Source organism: Podarcis muralis, chromosome 1 (genome assembly GCF_964188315.1).
Source record: "Podarcis muralis chromosome 1, rPodMur119.hap1.1, whole genome shotgun sequence".
Lineage (NCBI taxonomy): Eukaryota > Metazoa > Chordata > Lepidosauria > Squamata > Lacertidae > Podarcis > Podarcis muralis.
This window is the reverse complement of record NC_135655.1, coordinates 67,949,674-67,975,789: the sequence shown is the minus strand read 5'-3', so window position 1 is coordinate 67,975,789 and position 26,116 is coordinate 67,949,674. Positions and strand designations below refer to the sequence as shown.

At 42.9% G+C, this 26,116-nt stretch overlaps 1 protein-coding gene, 1 long non-coding RNA gene and 1 other non-coding gene across 3 annotated transcripts in view; 1 reads left to right on the top strand and 2 right to left on the bottom strand.

Moving 5' to 3' along the window:
- Positions 1-3,701: 3,701 nt before the first annotated feature.
- EIF4G2 (eukaryotic translation initiation factor 4 gamma 2) lies at positions 3,702-17,378 on the bottom strand. Its single transcript, XM_077923795.1, has 22 exons — positions 17,344-17,378; positions 16,620-16,727; positions 16,063-16,128; positions 15,512-15,637; positions 13,164-13,266; positions 12,122-12,253; positions 11,965-12,031; positions 11,721-11,872; positions 11,434-11,544; positions 10,973-11,056; positions 10,786-10,884; positions 10,231-10,372; positions 9,969-10,129; positions 9,311-9,424; positions 8,742-8,867; positions 7,471-7,575; positions 7,062-7,277; positions 5,923-6,181; positions 5,523-5,727; positions 5,086-5,297; positions 4,795-4,916; positions 3,702-4,516 (listed from the first exon to the last, which is right to left on the bottom strand). Exons 1-22 carry the CDS (start codon positions 17,376-17,378, stop codon positions 4,451-4,453), a joined length of 2,811 nt encoding a protein of 936 aa, XP_077779921.1. The 3' UTR covers positions 3,702-4,450.
- On the bottom strand, positions 9,087-9,271 carry LOC114585657 (small nucleolar RNA SNORD97). The gene has a single exon (XR_003703945.2). It is a non-coding gene; the product is annotated as a small nucleolar RNA SNORD97 (small nucleolar RNA).
- Positions 17,379-23,915: 6,537 nt separating the features above from the next.
- LOC114597871 (uncharacterized) overlaps positions 23,916-26,116 on the top strand; it is a 114,596-nt gene continuing 112,395 nt past the window's right edge. Inside the window, exon 1 of the long non-coding RNA XR_013392645.1 lies at positions 23,916-24,101. This is a non-coding gene — a long non-coding RNA (uncharacterized LOC114597871). The remainder of the gene's footprint in view (positions 24,102-26,116) is intronic.

The following is a 26,116-nucleotide window of genomic DNA, read 5'->3' as shown; positions in this document are numbered from 1 at the left end:
TGGAGCCCAAGAAAGTAAAATCTCTCACTGCCTCCATTTCTTCCCCTTCTATGTAGCAGTCTGCATTTGTCAGCAGGCAAGATGGGGAATATCCTGACCTGAAAGACGGCACAGTGTAAGTTGCCAGCCACTCATCCATGTGGAACGTTTGTCTCTTCGACAAATCCTTGACAGAAAGCACCACCCAACTCCAGTTGGTAATTGAGATGGAAGCTCCAATTGGCTCCCAGGGAAGCTTTTCTCCTTTTGGTAATTACAGGAGGATTTCCTGCCCTGCCCCAATTAGGTTTGTAGCTGGGGTAGGAAGAATTAAACCTCCTCTCTCTGTACAATGGCTCTGATGGAAATCAGGGAGTTAAACGGTTAGATTTAACATATCCCCTAGGGATATTGTTTTTTAAAGATCATTTAAAAATCTTTAGCCTTCAAATTTCAAGTCAGTGCTTGACTTTTCACAGTAGAGTGGAAATGCTACAGAAATGCTAAAGGTATTCTGTCTTCAGTTACATGAAAAAGTACCTGAATTAGTTAAGATAGGGCAGCAACCTCCTCTGGAAGAAATGAACATGAAGGCTTCACATACCTATTAAGAAAGGTGGCTATGGGAAGCAGTAACCCAAAAAGGTGCCAATTTGATTTGAAGCGTAAGTAGTGGTTCTCAAGCAAGAAAGACAACCTATGCACAAACACTATGTCTGGAGCAAAGTGCACACAATAAAAGCTAGTCTCAGATGCATGGCTCCAAGTACTTTTCAGTACTCTTAAGCAGTGGCAATATAAACAATTGCTCAGTACAGCAAGTTAAAAATGTAGCTTATCACTGCTTCCTACAACATGAACCATTCATTGGCAGCAAAAGAGCTAGGTTAATGCTTCATGAAGTACTAGCAATTCAGTGAAAATTGTTGCCTTTATCAAAGCCAGGTCATTCAACATGTTAGAAATCTTACGCTAGGAAATGAGTTATGAATATCTACACCTATTACGTCACACAGATGTTTGTTGGTATTTAAGGGGTTATATGCTACAGGGAGCCTGAGTTAAGACAAGAGGTAAATGGATTTCTTTCAAACAAAAGGTCTGGACTTGCAAATAATTTGGCCAATTCAGATGGATAGCATACCTCACTGGCATGTTTGGTAATCAGAATAAGTTGAATTTAAATGTACAAGATAGAGATAAAAACGTATTTACATATTTAGGCAAAGTCTAAGCTTTCATGAGAAAAATAGAGTTTGAGTTTGGTAGGTCACAATTTCTTGTTTCACTTGAAGATAAAGCAGATGAGATCAAAAGTAACATCAAGCAAATCATCATCAGCCACATGGATTCACTACATGGAAAATTTGTCCACCACGTTTCTGCTGAGTAAAGAGAAGTTGGGGTGTGTGTGTGTGTGAAACCCATTTCCAATTATTGTCACAAAGTTTCTTTTTCTGTAAAAAAACAACTGCATTGTTGTGCATTAGAACCCTCAGAGATAATTAAATTTGGAAGTGCTGCCAACTGAATTTTGGCTTTATATTACCGCTGAGTATCCTGAGCTTGCTGATGAAACATTATCAATGCTGCTGCCATTTGGTAGAACTTCTCTTTGCTAGAGAGGTTTTCCAGCAAAGCTGTGTGTCACTATTGATCTGAGACTGACAATGATCAAAGCTTTAAAGGTAATTTTCTCATCCCGAGTTTTTAAAAACCAATTCTTGGGTGCCTCTGAATACCTTTTCCAAGCAGCACCCTGCAGCATTGGGTAGGAAAGTACAGAGGAAGATTGTGGGTATAGAATCTAACCCTCCCTGCAGAGGTACTGCTCTGCCCTACTCCAGTGCCCTCTAGGAACCTCTGCTGAAAACAGAATCAACCCTAAATTTCTGTTCAGAGGCTTTTAAAGGGAATTGCTTCCATCCTAGGTACTGGGCACCATTCCACAAATGTTACCATATGTTGGTGGGTGATAGGTTCTTACAGCTTCTGTTGCCATGAAAATGGAGCAAGAGGGTGTCCTGGGTGCAGTTCTGCACACTGTCCTTTTATGTCATTCTAGTTTTTATTTTTGCTGACAGCTGATTGCAAATGTACAGATCTATGGGTAATGCAGAATAGCCCTAGTTGTGTGTTATAGATCCCCATCAGATTTTGTGAGGTTGCCAGCTGCTTCCACTTTGGTCTGCAAGGTAGAAGGTAGCTTTCTCCTACAAAAGCAAATTGACCTGGTGGGCTCTAGTAGGAAACTCCATGCCCACCAGAAGCTTGCGTGAACAGAAATAAACACATAGCGAATGGTTGTTACAAAAACCTGTTTTAAAATATGAACAGAAACACAGATAAATGCTGAAGCAGTGCATTGCTAATATATTGGCCAGCTTCTGCTGCCCTATAGGGGACCAATTTAAGAGGATTGTGGATGCACATTTATTACAAACACAAGTGGAGATTTTTGCCCTGAGCAATCAGTAGCAAAGTTGTTTTCCCCACCAGCATTGAATGGGATAACTGTGCCCGTGAAGGACCAGGTGTGCAGCCTGGGAGTCATTTTGGACTCACAGCTGTCCATGGTGGCACAGGTCACTTCTGGGTCCAGGGCAGCTGTCTACCAGCTCCATCTGGTACGCGAGCAGAACCCTAGCTGCTTGCGCACCATTTTCCCAGAGTGGCTCATGCTCTGGTTATCTCCACCTTGGGACTACTGCAATGTGCTCCTTTGAAGGGGACTCCGAAACTACAACTAATCGAAAATGCGGCAGCTAGACTGTTGACAAGGAGTGGCTGCCGGGACCATATAACACTGGTCCTAAATGATCTTCACTGGCTCCCAGTATGTTTCTGAGCACAATTCAAAGTGTTGGTGCTGACCTTTAAAGCCCTAAATGGCCTCAGCCCAGTATACCTGAAGGAGCATCTCCATCCCCATCATTCAGCCCAGACACTGAGGTCCACCTCAGAGGATCTTCTGCCTGGGGTTTGAAGAGTTTAACAAGAGCATCCATTGGCCACAACAGGACATAAAAATGTTTCTTGCTTTAAAAGGATGAAAAAGCCAAGCTTTGACTAGATTTAGGAAAACTATGCAGGCACAATTTATGGTAGTTTGCTACACAGTATTATTAGCATGTTTTAGACTCGTGGTGGTTATTTGCAGTTGCTTTTTATTTTTGTGAAATAAGAAGCTGTTGCTGGATCAGACAATTTTTTTGTCTTCCAGAATTGTTTCCACCAAGTTAACCAGATGGCTTTGAGCAGTGCCATGATTATTTTCACATTTGTCCCCCAGAAGCTAATATATCGGGAGTTACTGTGTCCATGGACATGCAAGATAAATCAAATGCTTTTTTAAAGTAAGCCATTTAAGGTAGTGGCTGTCGCTACCACCTGTAGTATCACGAGGCAACGATCGGGGAATTCTAAGGATGTAACTGCAAGCTTAATCCCTGCCGGTCCCTCAAACTAATTTTTGACCAATGTTCTAGAAGCTGCTAGACTCATCAAGAGCTTAACACATGCCACTTGCACTCCAGCCCTATAGATTATTCTAAAGCATGCATTATGGCATGCTAGTGCACCCCCCCCACCACAAAGCATGTTTGTCCGCATTCAGATTACACAAAGATGGGGACCACTCAGAAAGCCTGTCAAATAATTCCAGCTTCAATATCTATTTTCTTTGGCAAACAAATTTTAAAGAGCAGCCATTTCAACAGATATTCAAGTATCACAATGTTTATTGATAGATACAAGTATATAAAATCAGGGCATGAACATGTCTTGATAAATTAAGTAGACTTAATTTCAATACTATAATAGGGACCAATTCAGTTTCTCACCATTTTATTTCACACCCACAAAGACCACTTCCAAGGGCATTTATCCACCTCTTCAAAATGATCAATTTTGTGCAAGTAAACCATGTTTCTTTTTAAAAAGACTTGTGCACTTGCCCAGGCTCAAAGATATTAAAATCTAGCACATAAAGCCCATTACTAGAGGTAGAAATACAGGCAATATACTATTACGGCAACCACCATCGATTACAGTTAAGGATTCTCTGTAACAACCAAATGGATAATCAAATATTGCAACAACTCAAGTATTACACTGAGCAAAGTGCATTTCTACAGTATTCAGTGTTGCTATTCAGATTTCTAACGAACAGCCTATGGTAACTGGCATCAAAGAAGATCCTTACACAGACTGCTTCTGAACTTATGATGTAATTATTGCATGCTGCTAATACACTGTTATCTAAACATTAAATATACTCTAAAATATTTTTATGGTAGACTATGATTAAGACGTACTACAAAAACCCTTATGCAGAAGCAAGTCCTATTGACCTACTGCTGCTTTAAATATTGTGAAAACATTACAGCGGAATGAGTTTTCGCAGTGGTTAGGTCAAATGCAGTTACATCATAGCAACAGTATGTTTGCACAATTTAAGGCTTTGGCTGGTTTAGTCAGCTTCTTCCTCAGATTCTTCTTCCTCAGCAGTTTCCAGCCAGGTCAGCCACTGGTTTACCTGTAATTAGGCCATTATAACATTAACAGTCAAGAATGACAAATGGTTTATCACATATTCATGGAGACTGTCCCTGCACATTATTAAATCACCACATACTACAAATCAAAGAAAAGTAAATTTAATCCTTTTACCCTTTTAGCTTTATATAAATCAAAATTTTGAATTTGTTGGCAAGGCAGATTGCCAGTTTTACAGGGTTCAAATACTTCAAATAAATTCCAACTATAGAACTTGTTGTAGCAGCAAATTAAAGAGATTACAAAGAGATGGTTTACCTGGAACAAAGCTTTGCCCTTCCCTGGAAACTCTTGAGTAATGTCTTCTTTCCATGCCAGAAAAGCTTCTTCTTCAATGATTTCCATATCATAGAAATGAACAAAGAAGCGCAATAACATGCCTAAAAACAAATCAAGCACAATTATTTTTTTCTGTTTTTTAAAAAATAAAACACCAATAGTGCAGATTGCAGTGCACATGTTTGCTAGAATTCTCCCCAAACCCTCACATAACAAGATGAGGCTCAAGTGCTTTCTCCTGCACGGAGAAACAGAAGATTGAATCCGTACCTTTTGGAAAATTGTTGTTGTAGCAGTGCACTTGGAGCGCATACAGGGCACTCACTTGTAGATCAACATGGTCATGAAGGAACTTCTGCATTACCGGCTTAAAGGAAAGAAGCAGCTGTTTTTCTTGCTCCAACTGCTCTTTAGAAGGAGCAGATGAAGAATCTGGTTCATCATTAGGTGGGTTTACTTCACTAGAAATATACTGCAAGAAACTGAAACAATAGCATACGTTTGACTCAACTGTTTATAGACAACCACTGTGCCTGCAAGAAAGCATGCACTATATCTCGAAAGACTAACAAGGACTCATTGATATAAATTATGAATTTAAGAGATTTGTGAACCCCAATATTAACCCCACGTTTTATAAAGCACAGCTACTAAAAGAAAGGACATTCATGGTACTCAACAGAACTGCTTTAAGACGTGCATCTTACCTGGTCATCAAAATATTAACAAATCCCTTATCTACATGAAGTTTCGGTGAAATGTTGTCTTTAATCCATTTATAGATCGTTTGAGGGGATGGATCCAACTTTATTTGCTTTAAGAGCTCCTTTTCCAGTTTTAGAAGAGGAAACAAGAAGCTAAGTCCTTTCCCTTCCAAGATCTCCAGCATACGATCCTTATTCTGGTCGATCTCTGTAACAAATTAAAAAACATATCCAAATTAACATTCAGGCTTGTCACCTAACCCAATGTTGTGGCCATCCCTGCTTTTGTTCACAATTTGAAGAGTTAAGTCTTTAATGTGTTATTTCCTAACTTTTTATGTATTAGGCCCAGTTACAGCCTTAGAAAAATAAAAGTAAATGAAACAATATTTCGTTCCCTTACCAGGCAGCATCTTCTGCATATTGACTTTGCTCTGTTGGAAGAGTTCTGTTAGCCATTCACGGTCCTGTAGCTTAGCTAACTGCTGAAGGCAAAGCAAGAAGAGGGGGAAATGGGTGCCACTTTCCAATGGCTGAGCTAGTTCTGAGATGCTCACTAGTTCTGAGATTATGGCACGGGCTGCAAACTGTGCTAGATAGGATTTTACCAGAGGGATGTCTACCTCTAGTTTAGGACACTGGTCCAATACATTTAGGAATGCCTGAAAGAAAGAAAAAGAAAAATTTGTTTGCATTCATTATATTTTTATTTTATGTCCACACGTTAGGACAGCCAAACAATGTAAACAAAGAACAAGTCTAGAGATCTCTAATATTCAAGTGGGCAACCGGAGCCTGTTGTTATCTCTTCAATGTGCTACATGCTTCCATTCCCAGAGTTCCTTCCTACTAGTTTCCAAGCCATTTAAAACAGGGGTGGGGACCTTTATTCACATTGGGAGCCAAACGCCATTTTGCCAAAAGAAAAAAAGTGGGCAGGGCTATGGATGTGATTTTTGTATAGCTCAGGTTTCTGCACACCTCCATCGAGCCAATCTAGAACTATTATGATAATTTAAGGACACAATTCAGCCAGGTATAGAATAGGGCCACCTGGGAAGGTGGTGTTTCTAGAGAAGAGCCCCAAAGGCCAGGCAGAGGCCTACAGGGCTGCACTTTCCCCCAGGACCTGAGGTTAAAGGGTTGTTCCTGATTTAAAGTGTTCTTCCAATCTTTTTGCGTCACCTTGTTTTTGGAACTGGAAGGACTTTTGTTTATGGCTCTGGCCATTATGCAGTCCACAACAGAATACCCTTGAGAGCACAAAGCAGCAGATCTGGACTGGAAGTACTCAAGGAGATGGGCTGGCCATCCACTATGAAGGGGGACGTATCATAATCTGCATCAGCCTGCCCAGTAGAGTGAGCAGTGGACAGAACAACCTATCCATGGATCCCCCTTCACTGAAATAAGAGGGCCCACTCAGTTTTAAGACACTCATCACCTATATGAATGGGGAAAAGATGCTTAATCAAATGATTAAAAAACACAATATATATAATGAGACCACAAAAGAGCTCAAAATTATTACAAATATAGTACCTGCATGAAGTTGTCACTAGTGGCTATCCCTTCCTGCTTAAGTAAATTGATCAGAGCACTTGCTTTTTCTTTATCTTCATCTGATCGATCCAATGATTGAAGTATTACTTTGCTTAGCATCTCAGGGATAAAGTGTTTTGGCGCCCTCATTTCTCTCACACCATTGACCGCATCGTTGGCATTTCCATTGTTCAGATATTCAGTTACAACAGTTTCCTGAAAGAGAAAAATGCTTGCTCTTAATAATGATAGCATTATTTATTATACTTGTTACCCAAAGGTCTCAAAGTGATTTATAACACAGTTAAAAGCACAAATAAACCTGCTAGACCATAAAACGGAACAAAAAGCCCACTCCTGTAACAGCCATAGGAAGCTGCCTGAACAAGAATACTTATGTGAAACTTACTGTCATTTTGAGCAACTCTTCCTTAGAAGGTGGTGGCTTTTTAGTTGTCTTTGCAGGTTTCTCCTGGATAAGTGGTGGATTTGTCTTGAGACCAAGCTGAGGTGGCTTGAAAAGTAAAAAGCCCTCATTAGAAAATTAAACAAGTGACAAAGTGTTATTTACTCAGAAACAATTTAAGTTGCTGGATTCAAACTCTGAATTATTTGGCCACGCAACTCTCAAAACGGACATGGACCCACTAGGAGGGTGTTGTGCCCAAACTTCCTGGAGTATCCACAACAAAGGACCAAAATTCCACAATGAAAGCCACCACTTTTCCATTAGGCCTAATCACACACATTTTCTGTTCAAAAAAATCATTTAAAAGTCACCTTTGGTGGACAGGGTGCACCCAAGGTGGTGCAAAACAGTATGAAAACTTTCCAACACAGAAGCAGAACAATGATCTAAGGCAGTGTTCCCCAACCTTGGGCCTCCAGCTGTTTTTGGACTACAACTCCCATCATCCCTCGCTAGCAAGACCAGTGGTCAAGGATGATGGGAATTGTAGTCCAAAAAACAGCTGGAGGCCCAAGGTTGGGGAACACTGATCTAAGGGGTTGGGCCAGCTACAAACAACAAACTGATCTAGCTTCCCATGGCAGAGGGAAGCATGGGGAGGGGGGGAAGCAGCTCAAGTTTTTAAAACATGCTTGGAAATTTACAGCATGGAAACCATGCATACCTCTGTGGCAAAGAGAGTTCCATAATCTAGGGTCACAAGAGAAGTCTCCAAGTTTACTTCAACATACTCCCAAACAAGCAAGCATGGGGAGAAAAGGGTCTTGCTGTAAAAGCTTTTGGTCTTCTGAACATTTAAATATAAAGAAAGACTTGCTGAAGACATAAGATGCAACTCTCTTATGGAGTCTTATTCAGGATACTATGTTCTCAATCCCCACAGCCACATTAAATGTAGTGGGATGCCAGGTTACTATTAAAATTTCTATACCTTCATCTGAGAATCACAAGGTGGGTTATATTAAACACCACACACAATAGTTAAGAAAAGTGATACTCCCCCTGCCATGGCTTAAAAGGCCATAGATTGTTTGTCAAACGCCTGCATGAACAGGAATGTTTTTGCTTGGTGCCTAAAGATATGTAACGAAGGCGCCATGCAAGCCTCCCTGGAGACAGCATTCCACATGCTCCAGGCCAGTGGTCATAATTCTCTAACTTTCCACCCAGCTACAACATTAGCCACAGCTGTCATCCATGGGTAACTTTACCTGTCCCAAAGGTGGTGTCTGAGTACGTGGTGGCTGTGCACTGGGAGGAATCATAGTTATCTGGGGCTGAAGCTTTGGCACTTGGTTTTTGTTTATTAGGAAAGATTGAGCAGGCCTCAGGCTAATCTGTGGAGAGAGAGAAGAGGTTAAGAATTCTGTAGCAAGAGTTCTATTGGTGTAGCGAGAGTTGCACGTTATCCACAAGCATTTAATAAGCCTCAGCAACAGCATGACTAAGTAGGGAACTAGTTTTGAGGGAGATGCCATTTTACCATGGCCCTTTATGCCCCCAACCATTATCTGAAACTTTCAGTGTACTTCAACTGCTCTTTCTTTATGAACATATTGCCCTCATATCTCATAATCTTGTTCATAGGACACTGGAGACTCCCGGGGGAGGGGAGAAGGAAGAAGAGGAAAAGGGGCAGGCGGAAAGAGAGAAAAGAGAAAAAAGTTAAGAGGCAGAAGGTAGGGAGGGAGTTCCAGCATTGGTCCTCATAATAACGCGTCTTTTTATAATCATCGGGCATTTCATTTAGGACCAAGTCTGTTCAGACTTAAGTGTATACCTCATCTGCATTAAGCTGTCCTTTCTTAGAAAACCGTGGCGGCATATCCTTGGACGACCCTTGTTGTTGGGATAGAAGTCCCTGATTCTGATTATGGTATAGTTGGCTTTGCCCCTGTTTTCAAGGAGAGTGAAAGGGAGATGAAGACCACCACATCCCAGTACTTGCTCTCATTATATAGTGTTAAGTGTCTAAAGTACTTCACGTGCATTCTTTACAACAATACTGTTATGGTCAGTATTATCTTCGCTATCAAGAGATAATAACAATTCATTTCAAAGCAAGGAAGTAATGTATGTTAAGCTACTTTGGAGATCATTTTGATAGAGTGAGTATAAATATGTGTGATGCAATGGCTTGTTCAAGAATGGCAGAGGTGAAACACGACCTGGAAACTTTTTGGTTCACAGCTCAATCTTTACAACAACTAATGCTCATTCATAGTTACTTCAGTTACTTCAGACAAATGACAGCAGAATTTTAGTTTTATCAATTGTGGAACAGAAAGCCTTGGAACCTACTACTTGAGTAGGAAAGAATTGTTAAGAGCCTTCTGTGAAGCTTATTTAACATTAAGCAACGTATTAAATTATTTATCCTTCTTAGAGGAATTCGCAAGAATCAGGTGCGTAGTTTTGCTTTCACTAAGATCACTTACTGGATTTTTCAAAAAGGATTTGCCTAGTTCTCCAAACTGGGATTGAGCAGGGGCCATGAGGTGTCCCCCATGGCCATTGAAAAGTTGATTTGACCGATGTCGCCCCATGGTGGGTGAAAATCTATCTTGAATAACTCCTGGACCAGTACCAATTCCGCTACCTGTTTAAAAAACAAACAAACAATCAGACTACAGTATCTTAACATAGCTACCTAAAGTGCACTGAAAAGATATTATTACTTCCTAAAGTTGAAGGAATTACCAGGCATTTGTCCAAACATATCAGCAAGCCCTCCAAGTGGATCCCTGTCAAGTTTCATCCTGGGTGGCATGAACGGTCCCTCCAGAAAGAAGTCACTTCTCATCCCTTGAGACATAGGAGGAGGAATAAAAACTCCCAGATCCTTAAAAACAAAATGTTTAATTATGTAATTAAGTTAAAACAGGAGATCCCAAGTCTATGATAAGTGGATACCCACTGGGATAGATCCAGATATAAGCACATGTAATAAAGGCTCATAAAAGCAAACTTCCCTGCCTCTCCTCACTGCGGCCGGTAACCCACCACCCCAAAGGTCAAGTAACCCCAGCTGAATGGGGTGACACGGCACAACTGATTCCCAATAGCTGAGTGGGGACAACTAGAGCGTGAGCTCTGCCCATGGAATCAGTTTTCATCCAATTTTCAGGTAACACCCCCCACCGTCCCGTTCCCAATACCACAGCTCATCCTATTCAGCAGGGTTCCTCAACCAGACAGCAGCATGTCTGTTGAGCCACATACCTAAGTACAGCATTTGCCTAGATAAATACGTACTTTCACTGCATCTTGACGGATTTGATTGATAGTCTTTGGTCCATTGTCAAGAAAAGCTTTGCGAGGAACCCAACGGTGTTCTCTCAACTCCACAGTATCCTTAAATAATAAAGAAACAGAATATTAAGTTCAAGGGCATATGCCAAAAATACATAACCTGCCAAAATAAACAATTTTATGCTCTTACCTGCAGCAGGAAACGAATCCTTGCCGGCAATTCCTTACTCATCATCAAGGAGCGCATACGGGCAAAGTACTGATCCATTAAGGACTGTTGAGAGAAATTTGCAATGTGCATTCAAGTGAAGGGCTTACAACACACATCATCAGAAGCAAGCCTCTTTAAAATTTATACAGAGATTGGAACCAGAACATTCTACGTACAAGTCTAAATAAGACCAGAGGAAATGTCTTGGTTCTGGCCTTCAATTTTTCCTAGTTAACAGTCCTGCTGTAAAGCAGTTATTTACTACTGAACGTTTTACAGTGCAAGTTCATCAATGTCTACTCCAGACTGACATAGAAATACTTCTGTATAAAATAAGCTGCCATAAATACAGCACACAAAACCATTATACTGTTTCCTAAGAGCATAAACATAAAAACTACAAGACAGCAACAAACCTATGCAGTTTAGGCAATGCTTACCTTGGCTTTTGCATGGTCTAGTCTAGGTCCTACTGTCCTCATTATCTGACAGAGGCACTCCAAATCCTCTCCCATATCCTTGAGTTGGACTCTCTTCTTCTTTTCCAAAAGCTGAATTTTTAAAAGCAAAATAATTAAAATTGCGCCTACTAACTCGTTTTTTGTTACCATTTCAGTACATTTCACATAAAATCTCACTAAACTAAATATCAATGTAATACGTTGCCAGTTATTCTTCCACATATAATTAGAATTTTCTGCCTAAATGAAGAAAAAGCACCACTTACTGTTTTGATGCACTTATGAAGGATAGATTCATGAATAAGATCAAGCTTGCCAAGTTCTCCAATGAATTTGATGTTTCCCAGCATCTTGATCTTAGCAATGGCTCTCTGTTCCTCCTCCTCGGGGAGGAGGGGGGCATCATGCTTATCATAGACTTTAAAAAAGAGAGAGATAAGAGATGTTGTTCTGTTTTTATAGCATATGAAGCGAAACAGGAATTACATTAAAATTATTTTGAAGTCTTACTATCAACATTTCTGGTGCGGTTTTCAAATTCATCCTGAAGTTTAGAAATTAAGAGGCGTCTGAATGTCTAAAAATAAAAAGGCAGTAATTTAACACCTTGTAGTTACACAAAACGAATTCTCAGATTGACATTAGTCTGACAGACGTTTGTACTCACTGTGCTTTGCTTCTGTCCTGGATGACACTCTGCTGATGGGCCATCAAAGTTGGGTGCATCTTCTGCCAGTCGCAGACATAGTTGAGCATATAGCGAGCTATATTTTGGCTCTTCAAGGGCTTTGTCTACGATCTAGAGAAAAAGGCTTTACTGAATTATTTGGAAGAACCAGGGCATAAATAACTCTTCAGCAGCAGATCCCATGTTGCTTCATTTCTGCATGAAATGCTAAGTGCACAGCTGCAGGTTCAACTCCTCCCTTTCCCTACCCCTTTCCAATGTTAGCAATCAGTGCAATGCAAGCATATTGGCTACTCACTAAATTCTAAGACACAAGGTTTACCTTGATGTGACTGTAGCACACACCCATAGATACCCTACTCTGGGATCCCACAATGAGTAAGAGAAGCAAAGAGCTGGCTTTTATTTGACTGGTTGCCAGACTGCCTTAGCAGTGCCCCATACTAGGCAAATTATTCTGTTGTTTCTCAACTGGTGAGGACAGTTGTGGGGTACCAGATAACCACACTCTTGCCACCTCCTCCTCCATCCAATGTTGTCATAGAACTAGATGCAGAGGTTGGGATATTGCTGTGGAGCTACACTCATTGCTCCAATACAGTGCAAGAATCGTTCCTCAAGATGTAAGATAATGCAATGATAAAACCTGAATTTCTGTTCCCAAGAACTAAAATTGTTTACAATAGTATTTCATCTCAAATAGTTATAAAAGGGTTATAACCACTTTCTGTTTATGCAAGTCAAATTACCAACTAATCTTTAGTTCACAACAGAAGCATAACTGGATTGGAGTTAGTTGAATGAAAAAGTCTGATGTTTTGAGTCCTCTTGCTATCCCCTTTAATGGACATTAGATAAGGGACTCTATCCAATCTGGATCAAGCGAGGAACAGTGCTAAAGCTGTTCTAGATGTGTAACTTTCAAGCTTGTTCCCCCCCCCCCAATGTTACACCTGCATTATATGGTAGAACAATTACTTTTTTTAATCCTAACTTTTCTAATAAGTGTATATTCACTTACCAGCAGTATGATCCCCTTTAGGATGAGCTTAGACTCTACACCCACATTGAGGAGCTCAAGGCATAGCTTGTCAAACTTTTCAGGAGTAAGCTTATTTAATATGCTAAAAGGAAACAAAACAAGGAAACTGTATAAGCATCTCTGCAGAATCCGTTTTTTATAGCTTTGTCTATTATAAAGGTAGAGGGTCCCCTGACCATTAGGTTGAGTTGTGACAGACTCTGGGGTTGCAGCGCCCATCTCGCTTTATTGGCCAAGGGAGCCGGCATACAGCTTCCGGGTCACGTGGCCAGCATGACTAAGCAACTTTTGGCAAACCACAGCAGCACACGGAAACGGCGTTTACCTTCCCGCTGAAGCGGTACCTATTTATCTACTTGCACTTTGACGTGCTTTCGAACTGCTAGGTTGGCAGGAGCTGAGACTGAACAACGGGAGCTCACCCTGTCGCGGGGATCTGAACCGCCAACCTTTTGATCGGGAAGTCCTAGGCTCTGTGGTTTAACCCACGGTGCCACCCGCGTCCCTTTTGTCTATTATAGGTGGCTTTAAAAAAATGTTTAGGAATCCATAGCCAGTACTAGCTTTTCCTAACAGTTTGTGTTCCAATGCAATTTTTGCAGGAAAAGTTGTAAAAAATATTGTTTATTCTATCTATTTTGTACTGAGCTCGCATAAATAAAGCTTCCATCATCAACTCGCTGAGGCGGTGTGGTGGCACCAAATATAAGGTAAAGGTAAAGGTACCCCTGCCCGTACGGGCCAGTCTTGACAGACTCTAGGGTTGTGCGCCCATCGCACTCAAGAGGCCGGGGGCCAGCGCTGTCCGGAGACACTTCCGGGTCACGTGGCCAGCGTGACATCGCTGCTCTGGCGAGCCAGAGCCGCACACGGAAACGCCGTTTACCTTCCCGCTAGTAAGCGGTCCCTATTTATCTACTTGCACCCGGGAGTGCTTTCGAACTGCTAGGTTGGCAGGCGCTGGGACCGAGCAACGGGAGCGCACCCCGCCGCGGGGATTCGAACCGCCGACCTTTCGATCGGTAAGCCCTAGGCGCTGAGGCTTTTACCCACAGCGCCACCCGCGTCCCGGCACCAAATATAGAGCTACTCAAAAACTAAGTAGATTACAGTTCAACTTCTGTGAAGGAACATGAGTATTGCTGGTTTAAAACCCCACGGTAGGAAAGGCTGAGGACAGTGAAGGATATAAGAAAACTAAGTTACAAAGATACTGAAGCAAGGGAGTATAGCAGATAACAAAACCAAAACTATAGTAAGGATAGATGAATATAGCTTGAAACAAGCAAGAGACGACTTGGGCAAACCTTCACAACATTTAAAGCCAGGAAATATGCTAAGGGCAGGAGGAAAAGAATTAGATCAAAAGATAGGGGCTGGAATTCAATGTCACACACTCACAATCCCCCTCTCCCTCCTGTGCACTGTTCTAGGGTTTGTTCCAACCCATGTCTCAATTTTCGGAGCCCAGTGGGCATGCAGACAAATGAGAAATGAGAAAGCCTTTTGCAAAAGCACAAGTATTTGCAAAAGGCTTCCACTGACGGGCCTGGTTCGGTGAATCCCACCTAGGGTAGTCAGAAGTAGGTGATGGCAGTTCTCTGAATGGTCCTACTATTGCAGCAGTCAAAAAAGCGTAAGATAGGAAGCACATCCCTTGCTTTGTGTGCATGATGGGTGGGGTACCTGTCAAAACTCTAGGCTAGCTTTAAGTTTTTTAGATGGGTCTCAGCGCAGGTACAGAATCCATTTAATAGATTGCACAAAGGTCATGCAGAAGAAGCAATAATCTAAATAAACCATGGGTGGCAGAGACATGAAACTACTAAATGCAAGTGCCAAGGAGAATGCGGGACTGGGGCAAAACTGGAAGATTAAGTCTGGCACAGTATGGGCAACCTCAAAGTGTGCAGCTTTCAGAACTGTGGGCTAGGATGCCTGAAGGCACAACAATTTTAGATCTAGGGCCTACACCATGCCAACACATGCTGTTTTTACCCACCAATCTGACCCTAAACCAGCAGCAGCTCAGTAAAAGCTTTCTATTGTTGCTTTCTGCCTGAAACTGAGTCAAGATGATTGTCAAGCATCCTAGAAGGTCACTCAAGATAGGCTGCATTCACCTTGGTGGGTCATAACTTGGGCATGCCTGATCCAAGTGTCCAACAGGGAATACTGCCAGAATTGTGATCTAACCAAATATGGTTTAAAACAAATGGCCAAAAAAAGCAGCACACCGGGAAGTGCATTTCACATATTGATCTGAACCTATCAGCCGATTCTTGGCCATAGGCTTCTACTCACAGTTCCTTTTTCTCAGAACTTACCCTCTTACTTTCCTGAAGATTGCATCGTGTCTTTCTTTGTCATTTGCGGAGTCGTCATCTCGTCTAGTGCTTCGTGAAGGAATCCATTTCTGAGCGTTTTGCCCTGGGGTTTTCCCCAGGAACTCGCTTTATTTTGTAAACACAAGAATCAAAGGTTAGAATTCATATGTTCCCATGTTAATTCCGGACACTGAAGTTCAACTTAAAACTACAATCCACCAAGACCAGCTTTCAAGACTGGATGACATTTCTACCACTCCCTTTTCCTTCTTTTTTACTCCACCTTCTTCAGCAGCATGGATCTCACAAGTAACATATCAACAGATGTGGAACGGAAGTATCATTTGAATAATTCCTGGTTTAAGTTTCTCTAGTGATTGCTACACTGATTACTTTTCTTTCCAATTTACCACTCAAGCAGACAGAGAAATTAACAGCTTTGCAAACTTAGCCTTATGTTTAAACTTTTCTGCAATATCCCCAAATGTAGTTCCTCATTCATTTCATGAAACCACAGCCAAGGTAGTATTCAAAATACTAAGCTGACATACCTGTTGCCGGCAGTCTTGGGATAGTGCTGAGGTGCACCCCTACCTCCTCCTCCGCCCGAAGAAGCACTATTAGAAACAAAGTCCCCAACGTTTGACAGTTAGTTATGAGTTGTTTTGCAACAAAGCAACTTAGATTAGTATTTCAGAATCCAACCAACCCAAGGAGTTTTCCATCAGTGGGACTAGTGTAGGGGAAGAAACATCTTGCTCAATGGCTTGGGCACAGTACTATTTTCTTGTATGGTTTTCTGACAATTATATCCATGTGAGTTGTGGGCTACAGATCTTTCCTATCTTGATTACACTATTAACAGGGGAGGAAAGGAGTAACCCTGTTGACAAACAAGCTGGCGGCTATTCCCCATGCCCTACAGACTCCCTTGTATAAGGCCTTGAATGGTTCAGTTGCACTAGTGTAATACCACTACTTGCCATGTACATTTGACTGCACTGTTTGCTTCCAACGGCAGATCAAGGTTGTTAAATAACAGAAGGCATTAACAATTAAGCTGCTTTGCTTTCCCATCTACTTCACCATAAAATCTAGTTTTACATACCTGAAACGAGAAGCACCCCCTTCTGCAATCGCACTCTCCACTTTGGCGGCTTGACAATGAAGAATCTTCAAAAGAATAATAAATTGACAGGATAGGGAAAAACAAAACCTAGGAGACAATCAAAGTTTACATTGTTAAGTTTCTGATTACCAAAGTCTCACTAGCAAAACAAAAACGATTAAGAGTTAAAGCCCAAAGCTGCAATCCTAACTCCACTTACCTGGGAGTAAGTCACACTGAATTCAACAGGGCTTACTTCTGAACAGACATGTCTAAGACTGCAGTATAAATCAATATACTGTATTGTCAATAACTTAGATCTCTCATTTACTCTGATTAATTTCCTAGAATGTTACTGCCTGCCCATCTATATATTGCACACAACATTAATTCAAAACAAAGTAAGCATCATAAATCTCTTCAAAATCCAGGAATCTTGATAAGTGACACACAAGAAAAACTACATATTATATTTTAATTTTTAATACCCTGTATTGTAGCCTTATGAGAACCAAGCATCAAGTCTATCTACAGAGGATATGCTTAATATGAACGGTTTAAACTTAAAAGAGGAGAAACTAACAGACAACAGGTCATAAAACCTCCCCCCCCCAAAGGAGAATGGAAACCATTGTAGACACTCTCAAACGGGGCTCCTTTGGTACGACACCTAGCATTAGGCTCTCCGCCCTGCATAGCCCCATCTGGCTTCCAGGAGGCTTACTCCCGAGTAAAGCCGAGATCGGAGCCTTCATTCATGTAGCGCCACATCAGCGCCACACGTGGCTCCCGTCCTCCCAAGGCGGCGGCCTAGCCTTAAAACCGCGTGCGAGGGAGGCGAGACCAGACGGCATGGCTACTGCCAAACAAAAGGCTGCGGAAGCGGCCCACCCACCCGATCCCCCAACAGGCACGAGCCCGCCCCAACCCCCGTCCTCCCCAACCCACCCCCGGCCCTTCCCTCCCCGCGGGCCGCAGGGCACCGCCCGTTTGCAGGCTCGGCGCCCATCCGGAGACTAGGCCCGCTCTTTGTTCTCGGCGGCCAGACATAACCCGACCGGCGGCCAGCCGCCGCGCTGACTGAGCCCAAAGGGCGGGGGACAGGACTTTCCCAGGGCAGCAGGAGATGGAGACACGTATTAAGATGAGGGGGCCGCCGGGTGGGGCTGGCGGCGGCGTTTTTCCCAGTCCCACAGAATAGGATGGGGGGGGGGTCTCCGAAAATGAACCACCAGAGGTACTACTCTCCCTCTTCCCCTTCTGCAGCGCATGAATAGGTTAAGAAGAGACACCTCAGCACATCGGCGTCGCACCTTCATCGCGCGACGCCGGCTGCTCTCAGACAAAGGCAAGGCCTTCCCAGACGCCGGCTGAGGGAACCGGGATCCCGGCGGCGGCCGCCATTTTGCGCCTCAGAGCGAACGTGCAGCGGCGAGGACAAGATGGCGGCCGTTTTAGGCAGCGGCCATTTTGCGTGTCGGCAGCCTGGTCCCGGCAGCGTTCCTCGTTTCCCCACCCGCAATACCGGCGCCGGAGCGCTCCTAGGTACCAGCGGAAAGGGTTCCGCCGCCGCCCGCCCGCAACCCATCACCTTAACCGACAACAGAGATCCCCTCACCTTCCCTAGAGTCTCGTCAGCGTCCCCAGGACCGGCGGCGGCGAGGGCTGGGGAGAGGCGAGAGAAGGGAGGGGGAGAGGGAGCCGGGGATCGGGGCTGGGGTAGGGAGGGGGGGAGAGCGTAAATGGCAGGATGGGCCTCCGAGTCACCACAGCAGCCACCGAGCGCTTCCCTCCGTCACCTCCATAGAGATCGGACCAACTCACCGCCGCTTCTAGCGCGTACTGAGACAGCCCCACTAACTTTATTACACAGCGCGCAGCCAAACCCTCCTTAGCATGCCGGCTACCAATCGCCGAGGGAGACTCTTCCAAGGCGGCCAATCACAAGGAGAGAAAGGGGCGGGCACAGAGTTGAGGAGGCGGACGAGGTACGGTTGGTTGACGCGAAGCAGCGCCGCAGTGCAGCACCACATTCACAAAGACGGGCACAGTCTCGAGTTAGCGTAGAAAACAACCTCGGGTGGCAGGTTGCGCAAATGGCGCGCCGGGTCAATTGGGGCAGCCTGGATGCCTTTCTTCCCCTTCCCCATCACCGCGTTTCCTCCAGCAAGAGAAACTGGGAGGGAGAGGCAGTTATGCCCGTTTCTGGCAAGCAGCCCGGCTATTTTCTCATTGTATCCCAGCCTCCCCGCCCGTATCCTGCGTCCAGTGCTACGGAGATTTCCCTGGATGTGGTTTTCTGGCAAAACCGCCCCGTGGCTTTGTTCTGATGCCTAAGAACTGCAGGATTAAGGCACTACATTAGGAAGTAGCAGTGATTGGTCATGTGCATGACCCGTGTCTGAAAATTAGCCGTGGTCCGATGCTAATTCACAAGGATAGGTGAACATGGTGTGGGGGCATTTTCAGAACAATGTGAGTGTACCAGCGTTGAAGATCTGAAAGCTATCCTTGCTCTGTTTAGTACTTCCTTCTGTGCCCAGTATCTGTAGTCATCGAAACTTATTTCATAGGGTTGAGCTGATGAACAGCATTCTAGAAAAAGTGCTCAAGGCTCCAGCTTTTGGCTCTTACTGCAAGTGCACTTAATAATGTATGAACTTAGAAAACAAAATTAATTTCAGCAAGGCTGTGCATCTATATTGGGCTCACTATCAAGGTGTTGAAAATGCCACAGGGTATAGTACTGCCTGCTACCTATCCCATCTCCCACAAAATGGAAGCATTTTGAAAGGGAAAAAAAGAATAAATCCCAACTTCGTATGCTATGTTTTAAAGGCAACGTTTTGATTTTTTAAAATAAATGTTGAATTGTACTATATGAACATAGGCACAGTGGTACCTCGGGTTACATACGCTTCAGGTTACATACGCTTCAGGTTACAGACTCCGCTAACCCAGAAATAGTGCTTCAGGTTAAGAACTTTGCTTCAGGATAGGAACAGAAGTCGGGCTCTGGCGGCACAGCGGCAGCGGGAGGCCCCATTAGCTAAAGTGGTGCTTCAGGTTAAGAACAGTTTCAGGTTAAGAGCAGACCTCTGGAACAAATTAAGTACTTAACCCGAGGTACTACTGTATTCCTGACAGAAAATTGCAATATCTTATCCTTTATAAAGTGACAATACATATTCAGTATAGATTAAAATTATTGGTGACGTTCTCCTAACCATAGTTACACAATGATCCAAAACTTGTGCAATATTAGATGAATTCACTGCTCATGTGACTCAAGAAGACATGAATCTAAATGTCTAACACATACCGGTAAATTGCAGTTGCGAAACAGATTTCCATTTTGTAACACAGTGCAGAGTGTCTTGTAGAAAACTTGTTCAAGTTCTAGAGTGTAAGGATGTTAAATACACTAGAATGTCCATGCAAAGAGTAGAAATAAGATATTCCTCTAGGGTTTTGTATAGCTCAGTAGCTAAAGATGCGTCTATGATATCTCAAAAGCTGTTCGCTTAAGGGAGCATTGATGGTCTAGGATGGCTGATGGCTCCTAGCTATAGCTTGCACCCTACTTGCTGGTATGGTCCCGCTTGCCAGCTTCCCACAAGCATCTGGTTGGCCACTGCATTGTTGGAGTAGATGGGCCTTTGGCCTGATCTAGAAGGGCTTCTATTATGCGTTTATGTTAACTAGAGAGAAATGTAGTCATCAAAGAAATAGAAATATGATATTTTGCAGTTGGCCAGCAAGAAGCTGAGGGCACCCTGTTTGCTTCTGGGGATTTTGCTTTAAATATTAGCATTGGTTGTCTGATGGACTATCTGTTCTCCTATGCTCTGTTTGTAAACATCATAAGTCAGGACTCTTCCCCTCACAAGAAAAGTATCTTTTAAGCAGTTCTGTCTCAAAATTTACCACCATTTGGAGTAGTGTGGTATACGATACAAAATATTTGTTGTTCACTTGCCTTGCCACCTCTTTCTTCTTTACTCCTTTAGGGGAAAGAGGTAACGTACTCCCACAGGATTTATGTAAATGTCAGGAGCACACTATCAACCAACATGAAGGGTACATTACTTGCCCCTTGCTCCTTGGAGTATGGTTTGCCTGCATATGTTTAGATATCATTCTATTAGCTCCTGGATAAGTAGAAATAAAGCACTTTTCATATGACTCAGCAATGGTGGGTGAACACCTACACCATCAAAATCTCTATACAACCTCCATTTGATATGCTTCCCTTACAAAATTCACCTACTTTACACACTCTGCTTTAAACAATCCACAAGTAGCCTAGATACAGAAATATAAGGTAAAGAGGAGGTTGAGAGGAGATATGATAGCCACCTTGAACAACTAAAGGGCTTTCACAGGGAGGATGGAGCAAGCTTGTTTCTCCTGCTCCAGAGGCTGGTACCCAAACCAATGGATTCAAGTTACAAGAAAGGAGATTCCAACTACACATCAGAAAGAACTTTATGACAGTAAGAGCTATTTGACAGTGGAATAGACACCAATGAGAGTTGGTGGCCTCTCCTTCCTCAGAGGATTTTAAACAGAGGCTGGATGGCCATCTGTCATGTATTATCTAGTTGAGATTCCTGCATTTCAAGGAGTTGGACTAGATAACCCTTGGGGTACCTTCAAGCTCTACAATTTTATGAGTTTATGAGATTTTCAAAATTTTGATGGCTGGAACAGACTTTAAGATAGTTTTCAGATGATGTTGTTGGCCTAAAGCTATATAAGCACTGGTGTGTGTGTGTGTGTGTGTGAATGTGTATGTGTATGTGTGTTTGTTTGTTTAACTTGAATGCCACCCTTCATCTGAAGATCACAGAGTGGTTCACAACAGAAAAATACAAAAGGAGAACACAACATACATAACAAAACAAAAACAAACCAATAATTCCCCCCTGCCCCAACACATTTAAAAGGCCATAGAAAGTTAATCAGCCAAAGGCTTGGTTATAAAGAAATGTTTTCACCTGGTGCCTAAAGACATGTAATGAAGGTGCCAGGCGTGCCTCCCTAGGGAAAGCATTCCACAAATGGGGAGCCACTACAGAAAAGGCCTGTTCTCGTGTTGCCACCCTCCAGACCTCTCGTGGAGGAGGCACACAAAGAAGGGCCTCACGGCATTGATACCCTGTTAAATTGTGCAATAAATATTTCCATGTGATGGATCAGCTTCTCCCAAAGAGAAAAGTTCCGCTACATAAACATAAAATAAGGCACCTCCTAGTATAGTTCCTGCTACAGCCAGCATTGCTTCAACTACTGATCCAGGGAGGGAAGTCACTATCCTCCCAATTTAAGTGCCCCGTCAGTTGATTCTTTGGGGAGAAACTTCATCTGCCTGTCCTGTGCCCTACCACTTCTCTGCTGACACAGAAAGGGTTGAAAACTCTGAAACTGGCAATCAGTTTGCCAATTTCGCTTTGCCTTTACATGGAAGACGTCTCCTTGTAAAGGCAGAGTGGCAAGCCGTGCTTCACCCCGCCCCCAAAGTGATGTTATCTGCTCAGCTTGAGACATATATTTTAAAGCAAACTGACATTTTTCTTCACCTTCATTGCTGCAGTGTAGGCCTTCAAGGAAATTATGCCTTGAAGCTATAGCACAGGCACCCCCAAACTCGGCCCTCCAGATGTTTTGGGACTACAACTCCCATCATCTGTAGCTAACGGGACCAGTGGTCAGGGGTGATGGGAATTGTAGTCCCAAAACATATGGAGAGCTGAGTTTGGGGATGCCTGCTATAGCAGGACTCACTGCAGCATATCCAAGGGGTTATGATCTAGAAGTGCAATGGTTGAGAGCTGTCCAGGTAATGGAAATGTGTGGGGTTACATACTATATAACCAAACATTCTTAAGTCCCAGAACAGGTGAAATAGTAATACTGTTCCTAGCATCTTAGATTTGGTTTGGGGAAGGTAGGACAATCACACTACAGCTGTGACAAAAGTTCAACTACAGTGGTACCTTGGGTTAAGTACTTAATTCATTCCGGAGGTCCGTTCTTAACCTGAAACTGTTCTTAAACTGAAGCACCACTTTAGCTAATGGGGCCTCCTTCTGCTGCCGGAGCACTATTTCTGTTCTCATCCTGGAGCCAAGTTCTTAACCCGAGGTACTATTTCTGGGTTAGCGGAGTCTGTAACCTGAAGCGTATGTAACCTGAGGTACCACTGTATTGCTACAAGCAAGCACTCAGAATAGTAAGCACCTGGTCAGAGGGGAAACAGAAATGCAATAAGAATAGGTGAGTAGTACCCATATTGGAGAAAAGAGCTAGTGTGGAAACACGCTTAGTACAATAACCAGACCAAGAGCAAGATCGTTCACATATTACAATGAAGGCTCTAATACTAAACACATTTACTAGGAAGTAAACCTGAGCACAATGAGACTTGACACTATTAACATGTTTAGGCTTGCACAGCAGATCACATAATATTCTAAAGACTGACTCATGCCATCTATGGCTGGAGAAAACATGATGCTGTATGCCAGGAGATCTTCCGTTTCTATCATAGTTCCTAAAATGTGGCTGACGTGACAGACTGGATCCCACCCACCCCTTAAAGTCAAAGTGAATTACTTTCTAAAAGCCAGGATCTAATTCCAAATACATGACACACTGCTGAAGAATTGAAAATAGGATTCTGGCAAAACCACAAAACCTTAGCAATATCATAGAAATCCTATACAGTATGCATGAGAAACTGTATATGGAAGAGTTGGCAGGATTCAGGTGAACTTATTATTAAAGACTGCACCACCAATGTGCACCATGAAAGCAGACATCCCATTAATGTGGTCCTGCATTGATGCAAGAGTAGGATGTTTTAAGTTTTATTAGGCATGTTGTTGGGATGTTGGTAGACTCCAACCCCGGTCAGCCACAGCATAGCCGGTGGTCAGGGATTTCTAGTTCAATAACATCTGGAGGACCACAAGTTCCTCATCTCTGATGTAGCACATGGGAAAGGGTACCTTTGTGGAATAAAACTAAAAAGAAAAGGCCCCAGCGCTCACAATGAAACTGTATTGTAGCTCAATATTGTTGTGCGCCACCTCAGTCTCCAAGTGGTGTGAAATTCCAAGGGTTCTAGGCTCTTATTGAGAGTTTGTTTCCTTTTGGGAATGAGGAACAGTGGAGATGGTGGTGTCTTTAAGATATATGGCTTAATTACATATATATACAACCTGAGCATTGGATGGAGGGGTTCACAGAATCTACACCCCCAAAGGGTCTCGTTTCTCCCATAGCCACAGCCTTGGATTCAAGCAGAAATCAAACATTGCCTTTCCAGGCCGCAGCCTTTCTGCATCCAACATCTATCTCACATAACGGCCTCTCTACTCGAGCTTTATCTGTTGAGGGAGGGGCCTGCACCCATTTGCCATCTCACACCGAACCCACTTTGGAGCAAAACACTCTTACTAGGAGCTTGAAAACCTTGTGAGTTGATTAGATTTTAAGGAAGTCAAGAACTAGCTTGAAAAAATAGAGCAATTTAATAATAATAAAAATTCTCTCCACATCTATAAAACACTTCTTGAACAATTCAACACAGATGTGGAGAGAAGGGGGGAAAACCAAGAAGTGTTTTATTCCAAAACAAACTAAACTACTATAAACAGTATTACACCAGTGAGCACCAGAACCTAATCTCTTTTATGTTTTGTTCATTTGAGATACTATATTTGTTTCCTGATTTTTTTTGCCGACCTATGTGGTATACCACCAACAGACAGATGTGGCTTGAGCATGCTAAACAGCTGGAGATAAGTCAATAAGACAATAAGACAAAAAGACAAAAAAAGTCATTAACAATATTTATGAATATAATGAAAATGTTGAATGACGTGCAGCAAGTACAGACAACTCTATGGATCAAATCTGAACTCCTGTCCCACAAATTGCTAGTACTGTACAGAGTACATCCCCTCATACTATAAATGTGTTTCAGGCAGGAGGAAGGAAAATAAACTTGCATGAATGATAACAGGAATGGGGGGTATAGTGTGGCAGACAAATTATATTGTCCTGGGTATTACTACAGTGGTACCTCAGGTTACATACGCTTCAGGTTACATACGCTTCAGGTTACAGACTCCGCTAACCCAAAAATATTACCTCGGGTTAAGTACTTTGCTTCAGGAAGAGAACAGAAATCGTGCTCCGGCGGCGCAGCAGCAGCAGGAGGCCCCATTAGCTAAAGTGGTGCTTCAGGTTAAGTACGGACCTCCGGAACGAATTAAGTACTTAACCTGAGGTACCACTGTATCAGATTTCTGTGAATAGGACTCACAATACCTTGCCAGAGTATTGGAATTGCCTGAGGAGTATTAATAGCCTAGGATATTTGACAGATGTGTCTCCACTGGAGCCAGTTGTTACACAATGGGTGCCATTTCTTCATTCTTTTTATATATACAGGACCACTCTGGATTGTTCAAACTAGGAACAAAACTTAATCAGACAAGGTGGTAGGGGGCATATCTTCTTCCTCTATGGAAGATGCAGCCTAGGCCTGTGAGTGAAGAGAAATAATTGAAACTACAGCTTGAGTTTGGAGAAAGAGGCAAGCTTTTGGGGAGCTGCCTCTTTCCGAGAAACTGATGTGGTGGTGCAGTTGATTTGGTTAAGCTGTACCTCCACCCCTGCTCAACCTGCCTGTTTGTAAAGAAAGTCAAACACTACAAAATGCCAGAAACCTTCCGCAACCTCCTTCCAGAGGAAGCTGAACCCGGATAAGCATTGCACCTCTGAAATGTCTCACTGCGCAGATGTGTGGAGAATGCAACAACATTGATTTTTGGCTGTTATTCCTACGTAGTTTATTTATAGAATTTGTGTCATTGATTGATTGATTGTAAGCTTTCTTGATCACGTTATTTTATGTGAAGGCCAGGGTAATGTTTTCCTACATAATATATGAAGAAGAACAATGTGGGGCGGATAGCAGTGTGCTCTCAAAAGGCAAGGGTTTTTGCCCTGCCCCTTCCTTCAAAGGGGTGTATCAAAAGATCTAGTTGCTGATCAGAGACATAAAGGTTTCTATAGAAACTGATGAAGCTGAGGAATTCCACAAAATATCTCACAAGACAAAACAAAAGTGTGTGTGTGTGGGGGGGGGGGATAGAGCAGGAAAAGGGGGTGGGGCAGAGTCTCCTGGACACAGGGCGTTAAGAATGCTTTTACCGGGCTGACATTTAGTGGGATGTGGGTTCTGGTCTTTCTCTCTACTACAGCAGAATTTAGTTTTTAGGCAATACTGTATAGCGACAATAAAAATAGCATCCAATGTGTTTGTCAGCTTGGGAAGTACAATCTCCCCACAAACCTAATCCTCCTAGTGACACTTACTTCTAAATAAATGCATAGCGAGCAGAAATGACTGCAGCAACCTACTAGTCACCTATCTGCAAGATGCAAAACATAGCAGATTATTTATGCATATAATCAAGCAA

Excerpts from the sequence above, each read along its gene's own strand:
- EIF4G2 (XM_077923795.1), bottom strand. The coding sequence starts at position 17,378 with ATGAATGAAGGCTCCGATCTCGGCTTTACTCGGGA. Across the intron at positions 4,917-5,085 it reads CAACAACAATTTTCCAAAAG|GCATGTTATTGCGCTTCTTT; the intron begins GTACGGATTCAA and ends ATTTGTTTTTAG. Across the intron at positions 4,517-4,794 it reads AGGGCAAAGCTTTGTTCCAG|GTAAACCAGTGGCTGACCTG; the intron begins GTAAACCATCTC and ends GCCTAATTACAG.